This window comes from Phyllobates terribilis, unplaced genomic scaffold (assembly GCF_046119375.1).
Source record: "Phyllobates terribilis strain yellow unplaced genomic scaffold, ASM4611937v1 Scaffold_12__6_contigs__length_324123572, whole genome shotgun sequence".
NCBI classification, from domain to species: domain Eukaryota; kingdom Metazoa; phylum Chordata; class Amphibia; order Anura; family Dendrobatidae; genus Phyllobates; species Phyllobates terribilis.
Window position 1 is genome coordinate 114099564 of NW_027362772.1, and position 12288 is coordinate 114111851.

General features: G+C 44.3%; 1 protein-coding gene across 4 annotated transcripts in view; it reads left to right on the forward strand.

The window, feature by feature from the left end:
• Positions 1 to 12288, forward strand: part of LOC141172247 (C-Jun-amino-terminal kinase-interacting protein 3-like) — a 394188-nt gene that overhangs the window by 283435 nt on the left and 98465 nt on the right. For all 4 annotated transcript variants that reach the window (XM_073656238.1, XM_073656235.1, XM_073656236.1 and 1 more), the window contains exons 18-19: positions 5797 to 5944; positions 8406 to 8493. In XM_073656238.1, coding sequence (XP_073512339.1) covers positions 5797 to 5944; positions 8406 to 8493 — 236 coding nt within the window. The remainder of the gene's footprint in view (positions 1 to 5796; positions 5945 to 8405; positions 8494 to 12288) is intronic.

Below are 12288 nucleotides of genomic sequence, written 5' to 3' on the forward strand. Positions count from 1 at the left end.
CGTGGAGAGCGATCTGCTGCCTGCAACATCCTTCAGCATGACCGGTTTGGCAGTGGGTCAGTAATGGTGTGGGGTGGCATTTCTTTGAAGGTCCGCACAGCCCTCCATGTGCTCGCCAGAGGTAGCCTGACTGCCATTAGGTACCGAGATGAGATCCTCAGACTCCTTGTGAGACCATATGCTGGTGTGGTTGGCCCTGGGTTCTTCCTAATGCAGGACAATGCCAGATTTCATGTGGCTGGAGTGTCAGCAGTTCCTGCAAGATGAAGGCATTGAAGCTATGGACTGGCCCGCCTGTTCCCCAGACCTGAATCCGATTGAGCACATCTGGGACATCATGTCTTGCTCCATCCACCAACGTCACGTTGCACCACAGACTGTCCAGGAGTTGGCGGATGCTTTAGTCCAGGTCTGGGAGGAGATCCCGCAGTAGACCATCCGCAACCTCATCAGGAGCATGCCCAGGCGTTGTAGGGAGGTCATACAGGCACGTGGAGGCCACACACAATACTGAACCTAATTTTGATTTGTTTTAAGAACATTACATCAAAGTTGGATCAGCCTGTAGTGTGTTTTTCCACTTTAATTTTGGGGATGACTTCAAATCCAGGCCTCCATTGGTTAATAAATTTGATTTCCATTGATGATTTTTGTGTGATTTTGTTGCCAGCACATTCAACTTTGTACAGAAGAAAGTATTCAATGAGAATATTTCATTCATTCAGGTCTAGGATGTGTTATTTGAGTGTTCCCTTTATTTTTTTGAGCAGTGTATATATATCACAGTGCTTGATGCATATATGTGTGCAAATGTGCTTTAAGGGGTTCTCCAGTGAAAAAAGTTATCACCTGTCTATTGGATAAGTATAACTTGTTTATCAGTGGTGATCCAACCTCTGGTACCAGCATTGATTGGCATAACGGGACACTTTTATCTCCATTAGATTGAAGCAGCAGTACGCCTGCTCAACTGCCACTGCGTTCATTCCCTGTGGGGCTGCCGAGTGCTACGTTGGCTTTATCCAGCAGCTCCATAGGGAATGAATAGAGCAGAAGTTGGGCATCCAGCCATCTGACCTGTTGCTCTATTTTGAAACTGGGATCAAAATTCCCTGTTCTGCAGATTGGTGCAGGTCCCAGCGGTTGGACCACCACCGATCAACAAGTTAGCACTGATCTACAGGATTATGATAACTTGTTTTAACCAGACAACCTTTTTAAAGAGGCACTCCCATTATTTTTTTTTTTTTCAAAACCTGTATAAATGTTTGTGTAGTGTTGTGTGAGTGTAATCATACACTCGGTGATCGCCATCTTCTGCAGTATCCACCACTGTTCCGCTCCTCTTCTGAGTCATGTGATCATAATTCACTCTCAGGATCACACTACTGCAAATATTAATGTGTTGGCAGGAAAAAAAACGCAGCATAAAATATAGGCGTTGTTGATCCTTTTTTTCCCAGTCGCTAGCATGGGTGAAATCTGCAGTATAAACCCTTAATATCAGGGCAGTGGTTTTCTATACTTCTACCATCTATTATTACTTGTACAATTGTAGCAGCAAGCCTCATTTTTGTGTCTGTTGTTTTCATTGTGAATAGTTCCGGTAATTGAAGTTCTTTTCAGTGTTCATTTTCAGTCATTCATAGGCAGTACAAACTTAGACTAGATGGTATTAAAGTGCCCCAAGTTTACCATAGTGGTTCATGCTGTTAAATAATAATATTTGGGCAAGTCGGAAAAAGTGTCTAAAACGCATAATAAGTTATGAAAGACGATTTTTTGGTGCAAAATTTGAAAGAATTCTACCACATTTAATTTGAGGAATATGCCCCACTATGTCACATGGTAGGCCACATTCCTTTTACTTTAAAGGGTCTCTCCAAGAATGTAATAAAAATGCCCACTGTGACATATTTCACTCTGCAAACCAATTTTATTCATGTGTCGGGACTGGTTGCCGGTAAAGAAACACCGCTCAAGACGTATGTTTCAACTGTCAGAAGAGTAGCATCAGAACTTGATCTGCTCACTCAGCCGTTAAGCAGGGCTATTAGCAAGAGGGAAAAAAAAGCTTGAGCTATGATTTTCCTTCTCCATGCTCAGTCAGTGCCATTCTGTAAACTTGCAAACTCGCCGAGAATAATGGGTTTAACGTATGAGCATGGTCGAGGACTGAGGCTGGAGTGAAATAGCCCATTCGGCTGGACTTGTTTGTTTTTTTTCTTCATAGCTGAGTGAGCAAATCAGGTAATCATTCTGCTACTCTGACAGCTGAGACACATACAGGTGCATCTCACTAAATTAGAATATCATCAAAATGTTAATTTATTTCAGTTCTTCAATACAAAAAGTGAAACTCATATATTATATAGAGTCATTACAAACAGAGTGATCTATTTCAAGTGTTTATTTCTGTCAATGTTGTTGATTATGGCTTACAGCCAATGAAAACACAAAAGTCATTATCTCAGTAAATTAGAATACTTTATAATACCTGCTTGAAAAATGTTTTTAAAATCCGAAATGTTGGCCTGCTGAAATGTCTGTTCAGTAAATGCACTCAATACCTGGTCGGGGCGCCTTTTGTATCAATTACTGCATTAATGCGGTGTGGCATGGAGGCGATCAGCCTGTGGCACTGCTGAGGTGTTATGGAAGCCCAGGTTGCTTTGATAGCAGCCTTCAGCTCGTCTGCATTGTTGGGTCTGGTGGCTCTCATCTTCCTCTTGACAATACCCCATAGATTCTCTGAGGTTAAGGACAGGAGAGTTTGCTGGCCAATCAAGCACAGTGATACTGTTGTTTTAAACCAGGTATTGGTACCTTTGGCAGTGTGGACAGGTGCCAAGTACTGCTGGAGAATGAAATTTCCATCTCCAAAAAGTTTTTCGGCAGAGGGAAGCATGAAATGCTCTTAAATTTCCTGGTAGACAGCTGCGCTGACTTTGGTCTTGATAAAACACAGTGGACCTACACCAGCAGATGACATCGCTCCCCAAACCATCACTGATTGTGGAAACTTCACACTAGACCTCAAGCAGCTTGGATTGTGTGCCTCCTACTCCTCTTCCGGACTCTGGGACATTGATTTCCAAATGAAAATTGGAACTCTGGGATCTTGTGGAGTGCGTCAATAACTGCCTTCTGGACATCTGTCAAGTTAGCAGTCTTCTCCATTATTGTGGAGCCCACTGAAACAGACTAAGGGACCCTTTTAAACAATTAGGAAGCCTTTGCAGGTGTTTTTGTTAATTATTCTAATTTACTGAGATAATGACTTTTGTGTTTTCATTGGCTGTAAGCCATAATCCTCAACATTAACAGAAATAAACACTTGAATAGATCACTGTTTGTAATGACTCTGCATAATATACAGTACAGACCAAAAGTTTGGACACACCTTCTCATTTAGAGATTTTTCTGTATTTTCATGACTAGGAAAATTGTACATTCACACTGAAGGCATCAAAACTATGAATTAACACATGTGGAATTATATACTTAACAAAAAAGTGTGAAACAACTGAAAATATGTCTTATATTCTAGGTTCTTCAAAGTAGCCACCTTTTGCTTTGATGACTGCTTTGCACACTCTTGACATTTTCTTGATGAGCTTCAAGAGGTAGTCACCGGAAATGGTCTTCCAACAATCTTGAAGGAGTTCCCAGAGATGCTTAGCACTTGTTGGCCCTTTTCCCTTCACTCTGCGGTCCAGCTCACCCCAAACCATCTCGATTGTGTTCAGGTCTGGTGACTGTGGAGGCCAGGTCATCTAGCGTAGCACCCCATCACTCTCCTTCTTGGTCAAATAGCCCTTACACAGCCTGGAGGTGTGTTTGGGGTCATTGTCCTGTTGAAAAATAAATGATGGTCCAACTAAACGCAAACCGGATGGAATAGCATGCCGCTGCAAGATGCTGTGGTAGCCATGCTGGTTCAGTATGCCATCAATTTTGAATAAATCCCCAACAGTGTCACCAGCAAAGCACCCCTACACCATCACACCTCCTCCTCCATGCTTCACGGTGGGAACCAGGCATGTAGAGTCCATCCGTTCACCTTTTCTGCATCGCACAAAGACACGGTGGTTGGAACCAAAGATCTCAAATTTGGACTCATCAGACCAAAGCACAGATTTCCACTGGTCTAATGTCCATTCCTTGTGTTCTTTAGCCCAAACAAGTCTCTTCTGCTTGTTGCCTGTCCTTAGCAGTGGTTTCCTAGCAGCTATTTTACCATGAAGGCCTGCTGCACAAAGTCTCCTCTTAACAGTTGTTGTAGAGATGTGTCTGCTGCTAGAACTCTGTGTGGCATTGACCAGGTTTCTAAACTTATCCTAAGAAGCAGAGGTGACTCTTGGTCTTCCTTTCCTGGGGCGGTCCTCATGTGAGCCAGTTTCTTTGTAGCGCTTGATGGTTTTTGCAACTGCACTTGGGGAGACATTCAAAGTTTGCCCAATTTTTCGGACTGACTGACCTTCATTTCTTAAAGTAATGATGGCCACTCGTTTTTCTTTACTTAGCTGCTTTTTTTCTTGCCATAATACAAATTCTAACAGTCTATTCAGTAGGACTATCAGCTGTGTATCCACCAGACTTCTGCACAACACAACTGATGGTCCCAACCCCATTTATAAGGCAAGAAATCCCACTTATTAAACCTGACAGGGCACACCTGTGAAGTGAAAACCATTTCCGGTGACTACCTCTTGAAGCTCATTAAGAGAATGCCAAGAGTGTGCAAAGCAGTCATCAAAGCAAAAGGTGGCTACTTTGAGGAACCTAGAATATAAGACATATTTTCAGTTGTTTCACACTTTTTTATTAAGTATATAATTCCACATGTGTTAATTCATAGTTTTGATGCCTTCAGTGTGAATGTACAATTTACAAAGTCATGAAAATACAGAGAAATCTTTAAATGAGAAGGTGTGTCCAAACTTTTGGTCTGTACTGTATGAGTTTCACTTTTTGTATTGAAGAACTGAAATAAATGAACTTTCTGATGATATTCTTATTTAGTGAGATGCACCTGTATCTCGAACATTGTTTCTTCAGGCTGACATGTTACTTGGACAGGTTGCAGCTTGAAATATTTATAAGAATGGGGTGCAGTAAAATCACTAAAAACTATAGAACCATTTATATAGCAAATATGGATTCTACAGCCTGCATTGAATACATAGTGGCGTAAGTGTGTGTGTGTGTGTAGCTCTGCGCACTCATCCACATTGCTGTAGGGCGCACAGACTGTGCCATTCCACACAATTTCAACTATCATTATCTATCCGTAAACTGGATGAGAATTGCTGTGGTTTTCTTTGGTTTTGGTTGAAAAACCTTCATGTCAGCTAGCATATTGACTTGCATTGGTCTGTGTCTACATTGGACCAAAATTGCGCTGGTCTGTCTGGGTATGTATATGTCTGAAGGAGTCTGACGTTTCAGTAAAGGTTTGACCAATTGTGTTGCCTATTGCACAGAAGTGAATAAATGCTCACATGACGGGACAAGTGGATGTCGTGCTGGAGTAGAAACTGCAGAATCAATTAATCTTATAGAGCAGAGCCACTGATCAATACTTCTGAGCTGCCATTGTGATATAGATATACAAGTGAAATTCTGTAGAATCTCAGAGTCAAGCGCACATGGTAATAACCTTCTCACAGTGCAGAATTTAATGTGTCATATCTGTTCACACTCAACATTAGAACATGATAACAGATATCAGAATATGTCCTTTCCCTTTTTTAAAGTCCATGCACTGATATTTTTTAATTCCTTTGTGGGCAGGGTACACACCTGATTAGTATGGCATGGATCTGTTCAGGTACCCATACTGTAAGCGAGATCATGGTGATAGATGCAAGTTCATCCAACCATGTTATGGATCAGTTTGAAATTCACAACGCCCATGTCCTCTGTGTGTCCTACGTTCCAGGTATGGCTTGTTTTTTGTTTTTGTCTTTTGTTCTATTTATCACACAAATAGTAAGCTGCTACAAAACGTGAAGACCCTTCTATAACAGACTAGTGTTTATTGAACATGCCGATATCGACAGGTTTGTCTGACTGTCTGTGTATGGGGTCTTCAGCCAACTGATTGTAGGGAGAGATAAGGATCCGGCACATACAATTTTGCTTTGCCGATCCTTTTGTTCTCTCTGAGATAAGCCACCACCACTCATGGAGAACACAGGAGAGCGGCGCCATCTCATGTGTGTGGTGGGCTTTATTCATGAAGAGACATGCAGTATCTGGGGGTCTCTAGTGTGTATATAAAGCACTTCCCCAGCTGCATAAGCATCAGTGCTCCCAGCCAATGCCAATGATTCCTGGTGAAAGAATACTATCCTTCACCACCATGTCTTTTTAAAGTTTTGCTCCTGAGTTGTCTAATTGGACCGCTACTGAACATAACAAAAGTACTTTGATTTCTGAAGCGTGCTGCACACTTTACGGATACATGCATGATCAATACAGTGAGCTCATGGTGCACTTACAGTAATGTGTAGAAGTTATAGGCAGATGCGAAAAAATGCTGCTATTAGGAACACTTTATAAAATAGAAGAGTTAATAGTTTATTTTTACCAATTAACAAAATGCATAGTGAATGAACGAAAAAGAAATCTAAATCACAGAAATATTTGGTGTGACCGCACTGTGCCTTCAAAACCGCGTTAAGGCGTCAATTCTCCTAAGTAGACTTGCACACAATTTTTGAAGGAACTCTACAGGGAGGTTATTGCAAACATCTTTGAGACCTAACCACAGACCTTTTGTTTGTCACTTGTTTTAATCCTTTTGTCTCTTCATGTAATCACAGACATACTCGATGATGTTGAGATCAGGGCTCTGTGGGCCCATATAATCACTTCCAGGAATCCGCGTTATTCTTTACGCAATATATGGTTCTTAATAACATTGCCTGTAAGTTTGTAGTCGTTGTCCTGCTGCCGAATAAATTTTGAGTCAGTCCAATGCCTCCTTGATTGTATTGCATGATGGATAAGCATCTGCCTGTATTTTCTCAGTGTTGTGGACACAAGGAAATGGGAATTGTTGAGAACCGTAGATGCTGTGATCGGCCATGGAGACTTGCAGTGCAACAGATGAAGGATATATTGTGCTTGCTTTTGTTCAAAATCGGAACATGTACCACAATGCCATCAACTCTAAGCCGGCAGCATCAAGTGGGTCCTGGTTACACACTTCTTCTGCTTGGAGATGTCTGGCTACAATTGGTCTTCACGGAAGATTTCCTGCCAAAAACAATACTTTCAACATGAAATAAGGTCAAGAGACTCAACGAAGCACAAAACAGAAACGAGAGTGCAGAATGATGGCAGCAGGTGCTCAGGACTGACTAGTCAGTGTTAAATATTTGACTGTACCGCAAAAAAGTTTGTTCGTCAAAGGAGAGAGGTACAATAACGAGTGCAGGCAACAGTGAAGTATGGTGGAGGGTCCTTGCAAGTTTTGGGCTGCATTCTTCAAACTGAGTTGGGGGTTTGGTCAGGATTAATGATATCTTCAATGCTGAAATATGCAAGTAGATGCTCCAAACACGCAACTAAGGTCATCCGAAACTATCTGCAGCGTAAAGAACAAAGACTCCTGGAAGTGATGATCTAGTCCCTACAGAGCCATAATCTCCTCATCATCGAGTCTGTGTGGGAAGTCTCTATCCACAGAAGATCTGTGCTTAGTTCTCCAACTTGTTTGGAACAACCTGTCTGCCAAGTTCCTTCAACAATTGTGTGTAAGTGTACCTAGCAGAAATGATGCTGTTTTGAAGGCATGTTGATTTGATTTAAATTTCGCTCTTGTTCGTTCACTTAGAATTGTTAATAGCCTATTTTTAGCACTTAAAATGCAATGTTGTCAGAATTCTTACTTAGCAGCAGTTTTTTCACCCCTGCCTAAAACCTTGTATAGTACTAGATATCATCCACTCATTGGACCGATGGAACATTCAGCTTAACACTGCGCTAATTACACTTACACAACCCACACCCTAAACCATGCTCTTTATGAGCCACTTATACCTGGAATACCATTCTGACTCCTTATTTGTTGCTGAGCAGTGATAGGAGTGGGTTCCAGAGTTGGAGCTCCCTGCAATCAGATATAGCTTTGGGTAGAATAATCCCTTTAAAATTAGTTATTAAAATAAACAAATGCATCCTTTACTGTATTGTATATTGAAGCATTGGAACTATAATGTCTTTTCTTTGCACTCAGCATTTCTTCCTTACTTGTTTTAGTGGAGTTTGCAATTAATTAACTTCCACTGCAGGCACATGTTTTGCATGAAAGTTATTAATCAGTTTTTTTATGTGTTTAATGGTGGGGGTGACGTTTTTTTGTATTTTTATTAACTGATCAAATCTCTTTATAGCCCATAGACTGAATTGTGTAGAAGAGGAAGAAGGATGCAAAGATGTGAACAGAGATGCCACAATCTGGCTGGGGACTCAGGAAGGAAGGTTATAAGAAGTCCAATTTCCCTACTGTACTCTGAAAAGTCTACATTTTGTATCTTATAATTTAGCGATAAATCAAGGATGTGGTTAAGTGTAGGAGGGGGGGTCCAGTCAAAATATTTATAAAACGCTCCCAAAAAGGTACCTACCTCTTTTTGAAAACTGTATGTTTAAGCCAAATGGCTTTTTAATATTTTTATTATCAATCTACATTGATGTGTCACCATTGTCCGCGAATTAATGGACTTTTTCCATTCTTGTAATGTGACTTAGTATTTTCTACTAATTACTATAATGGGAACCTTTAAAACCAAGCTTTTTTACTTGGTCCTCCACAGTGAGTCTGCTTTCTCACATCAGTTTTTTTGGTACGCGTGCAATCCGTTATTTTTGCAGCTAGATCACAGACCTATTACAATGCATGTCACTTTTCACATGTCCTGTTTTGTATTTCATGGACCAATTGTTCGCAACCAAAAAAGACATGTCCTACCTTGATCTGTGTTGCAAGTCAAACTCGCCAGTTCAGGTCAAAGGCCCTGTGTAAAAGAAGAAAAAAAAAAAGAGTTTAGCACACGAGTGTCATCTGTATGCTGTCAGTAGTTTACTGTTTAATGGGTAGGAAAATCCAAGGTATATACAGTGGGGGAAAATAAGTATTTGATACACTGTCTGTTTTGCAAGTTTTCCCACCTACAAAGAATGTAGAGGTCTGTATTTTTTATCGTAGGTACACTTCAACTGTGAGAGACAGAATCTAAAAATAAAAACCAGAAAATCACATTGTATGATTTTTAAATAATTAAATAGCTTTTTATTGCATGAAATAAGTATTTGATCTCTTGCCAACCAGCAAGAATTCTGGCTCTCACAGACCTGTTAGTTTTTCTTTAAGAAGTCCTCCTACTCTGCACTCATTACCAGGGCTCTGGAGTTGGAGTCCGTGTCCATTTTGTTGGAATCGGAGTTGGTATAAAATGGACTGACTCCATCTCCTAAAAAGTATATAATAAATTTGGTACAGTAGCTCAATGCAGTTTTCAGCAGCAGATGGAAGGAAGTCATTACTAGTGGGTAGGCGGAGCCCACATAGGATAGAACACCTCAGATTAAAAAAGAGTGTTGTCCGGCCCCTCCAGCTTGGGCTCCTCCTACTCCAGCTCTCCAGTCTAAAATTTGAGGTCACAGAGGATGGTCGCTGCTGGAAGCAGCTCCTCAGAAAATTTTTTTATTTTTATCGGACAGAGACTTGGACCCCCGTGGTCTTGAGGTCTCAGGGGTCTCAGCGCTGCTGGACCCCCACCCCTCCCTTGGCGGATCTGCATTACCCTTTGAGAGAGGTCCCTGCAGAACCCTGCCGGCCCCGGGGGATGAGGGATGCTTCCCTGGCGGGGACGCAAACCGCGCACCTGGGGTCACTGCGTTCTCCGCCCTGGGGGGAAGCTTGGGCACAGCGCCACAAATCCCTGGGGGTCCCTGTGGCGCTCAGCTGGGTGAGTACTCAGCATGTTAATGTGTTTTGAGTGCTTCAGCGGCTGCTGCGGCAGCCGCTGCTACATGTATTCATGTGGTGACTTGTGTTTTTTTGTCCGCAGGTGGATGCCTGCAGGACATGGAAGCGGGGCAGGAGCGGAGAGCGGAGGAGTCGCGCGCGCTTTTTTTGAAGCCGGCGGGGGGCGTGGCTTCGCGCCTTCCCGGTTTTTCGCGGGCAGGAAGCGCTCTGAGCGCGCGCTTTCTCCTGCCCCTCCTCTTCCGGCTTCTCTCTCCTCACAGCGCGGCGGCCATTACTGAACGGCTTCCATCGGGCTCCTCACTCTCCTCTCCTCCCGACAGACCGAAGGAACACTGCACCGCGGCCAGCTGGGTGAGTCGCTTCTGCCTGTCAGGGCAGAAGCTTAACCCCTCACCCCCTCAGGGCAGGGCACCTTTCTGAGGCACAATAAGGTGGCAGACTGTGCTGTCCTGCAGCTATTACCTCATATAGAGGTTCCTTTTTTTTTTTTTTTTTTGTCTGGGGCTCGCACATCCTTTTCATTTCACAGAGGTTGTGGGGAGTCTGCGACATTAACCCCTTATTAGGCGGTTATCCCTTAATTGGGGGTCAGCTGGGGTAGCTCTCTCTTTAAGAGCTTTAACCCTTCAGCTTTCTTTTAAGAAACCACACTGTCCTACTTACTGACAGGTTTAACCTGCCATATACTGTGTGAGGGCATGTGAGATCAGGGTCCAGGAGGTGCGGACCGTCTCCCAGGTCCGCTACAGGATCAGTCTCGCGTGTCTGACACGCAGGAGTCCTCGACGGCGTCAAGCGCAGCGGTCGGGGGTTTCGGTGATGGGGCAGTGGTCAAAATGGAGGCCCTCACTCGTTCTATTGATGGCCTGTTTGACCTTCTAGGTTATTGGGTGTCAGCTAGATCCTCTCATGGCAGGAAGCGCCACAGGCCGGTACTGCCCTCCCCGCGCAGCGACTCGGAGATCTCTGTTATGGAGGGTTCCCCTTCAAGCTCAGATGGGGAGATGTCCGATTCGGATAAGGAGGATCGGCAGGGGCACTCTGCCTCTTTTTTGGGCCGTGCAGAGGCTTTTATTGGAGCCATGAGGGAGGCGTTACAGTTTCCGGAGGAGGTAACTAGACGTCCTGGTAAGTCGGCCCAGATGTTTCAGGAGTCGCATAGGTCGCGCTTGGCATTACCATCTCTGGATGAGCTTAATGGGGCAGTGGAGAAGGAACGCCACGGAGTTGATTGATAATTGGATTCCTTCTCCTGAAGTGGATGTCCCTTTATCCCAGCTGAGCAAATCCTCATTACTGCCTGTTAAAGGGAAGGCGAGTCTGCAGGATCCGCTGGACAGAAAAACGGAGATGGCAGCGAAATCCATCTACGAGGCCGCGGGTCATGGATTCAGAGCGGTGCTAGGATCCATGTGTGCTTGTAAAGCTTCCCTAAGCTGGTTGGACCGTCTACGGACGGCGTGGCAGGATGGATCCCCGCTATCCGAGGTAGATGGGCTTTTCAAGTTGTTGGAGGATGCGGCCCGATATGGCAGTGATGCAGGTTTGGATACCGCGTCACTGCTGTCCAGGGCGCAAACCTCGGCGGTCACAGTCAGAAGAGCACTGTGGCTCAGACAGTGGACCGGGGACACGGTTTCCAAGCAAGGTTTGCTATCTTTAGCTTACAAGGGTGGTCAGTTATTTGGATCTGACCTCACGGAGCTGATTGTCAAGGCAAAGGCAAAAGAAGCGGCCTTACCACAGCGAAGAACTGTGGCTTCTGTGTCGGGCAGGCCTAGTGCCGGTAGTAGTCGGCGGCCCTTTCGGTCCAGGGGACGGTCCGGTCAGCCCTCTTGGGGATCGGGTCGTCCCTCTTTTTCAGGAAAAAAGGCTTCTCAGAAATCCCGCACTCCCTGGAAACAGAGCTTCCGTCAAGACAAGCGGGAAGCTGACAAAAGCCCGCTAAGGCGGACTGACGCCAGGTTTTCTCTCGAGGGCTCTCGAGTGGGGGGTCGCCTGCTCCAATTCGAATCGACTTGGGCGTCCCACGTTTCGGACGCCTGGGTGACGCGGGTTGTGTCAGCAGGCTACTTCATAGAGTTTCTTTCTCGACCCCCGGACAGGTTTTGCCGATCTCGCATTCCGTCAGAGCCCGAGCTAGTTGCCGCTCTACGGCAGGAGGTCGATTCCCTTCTGCAGAAGGGTGTGGTGGTACCGGTTCCGCCGGAGGACCGGGGAAGAGGGTTTTATTCAAACCTCTTTGTGGTCCCCAAAAAGGAGGACAAATTTCGCCCCATTCTGGA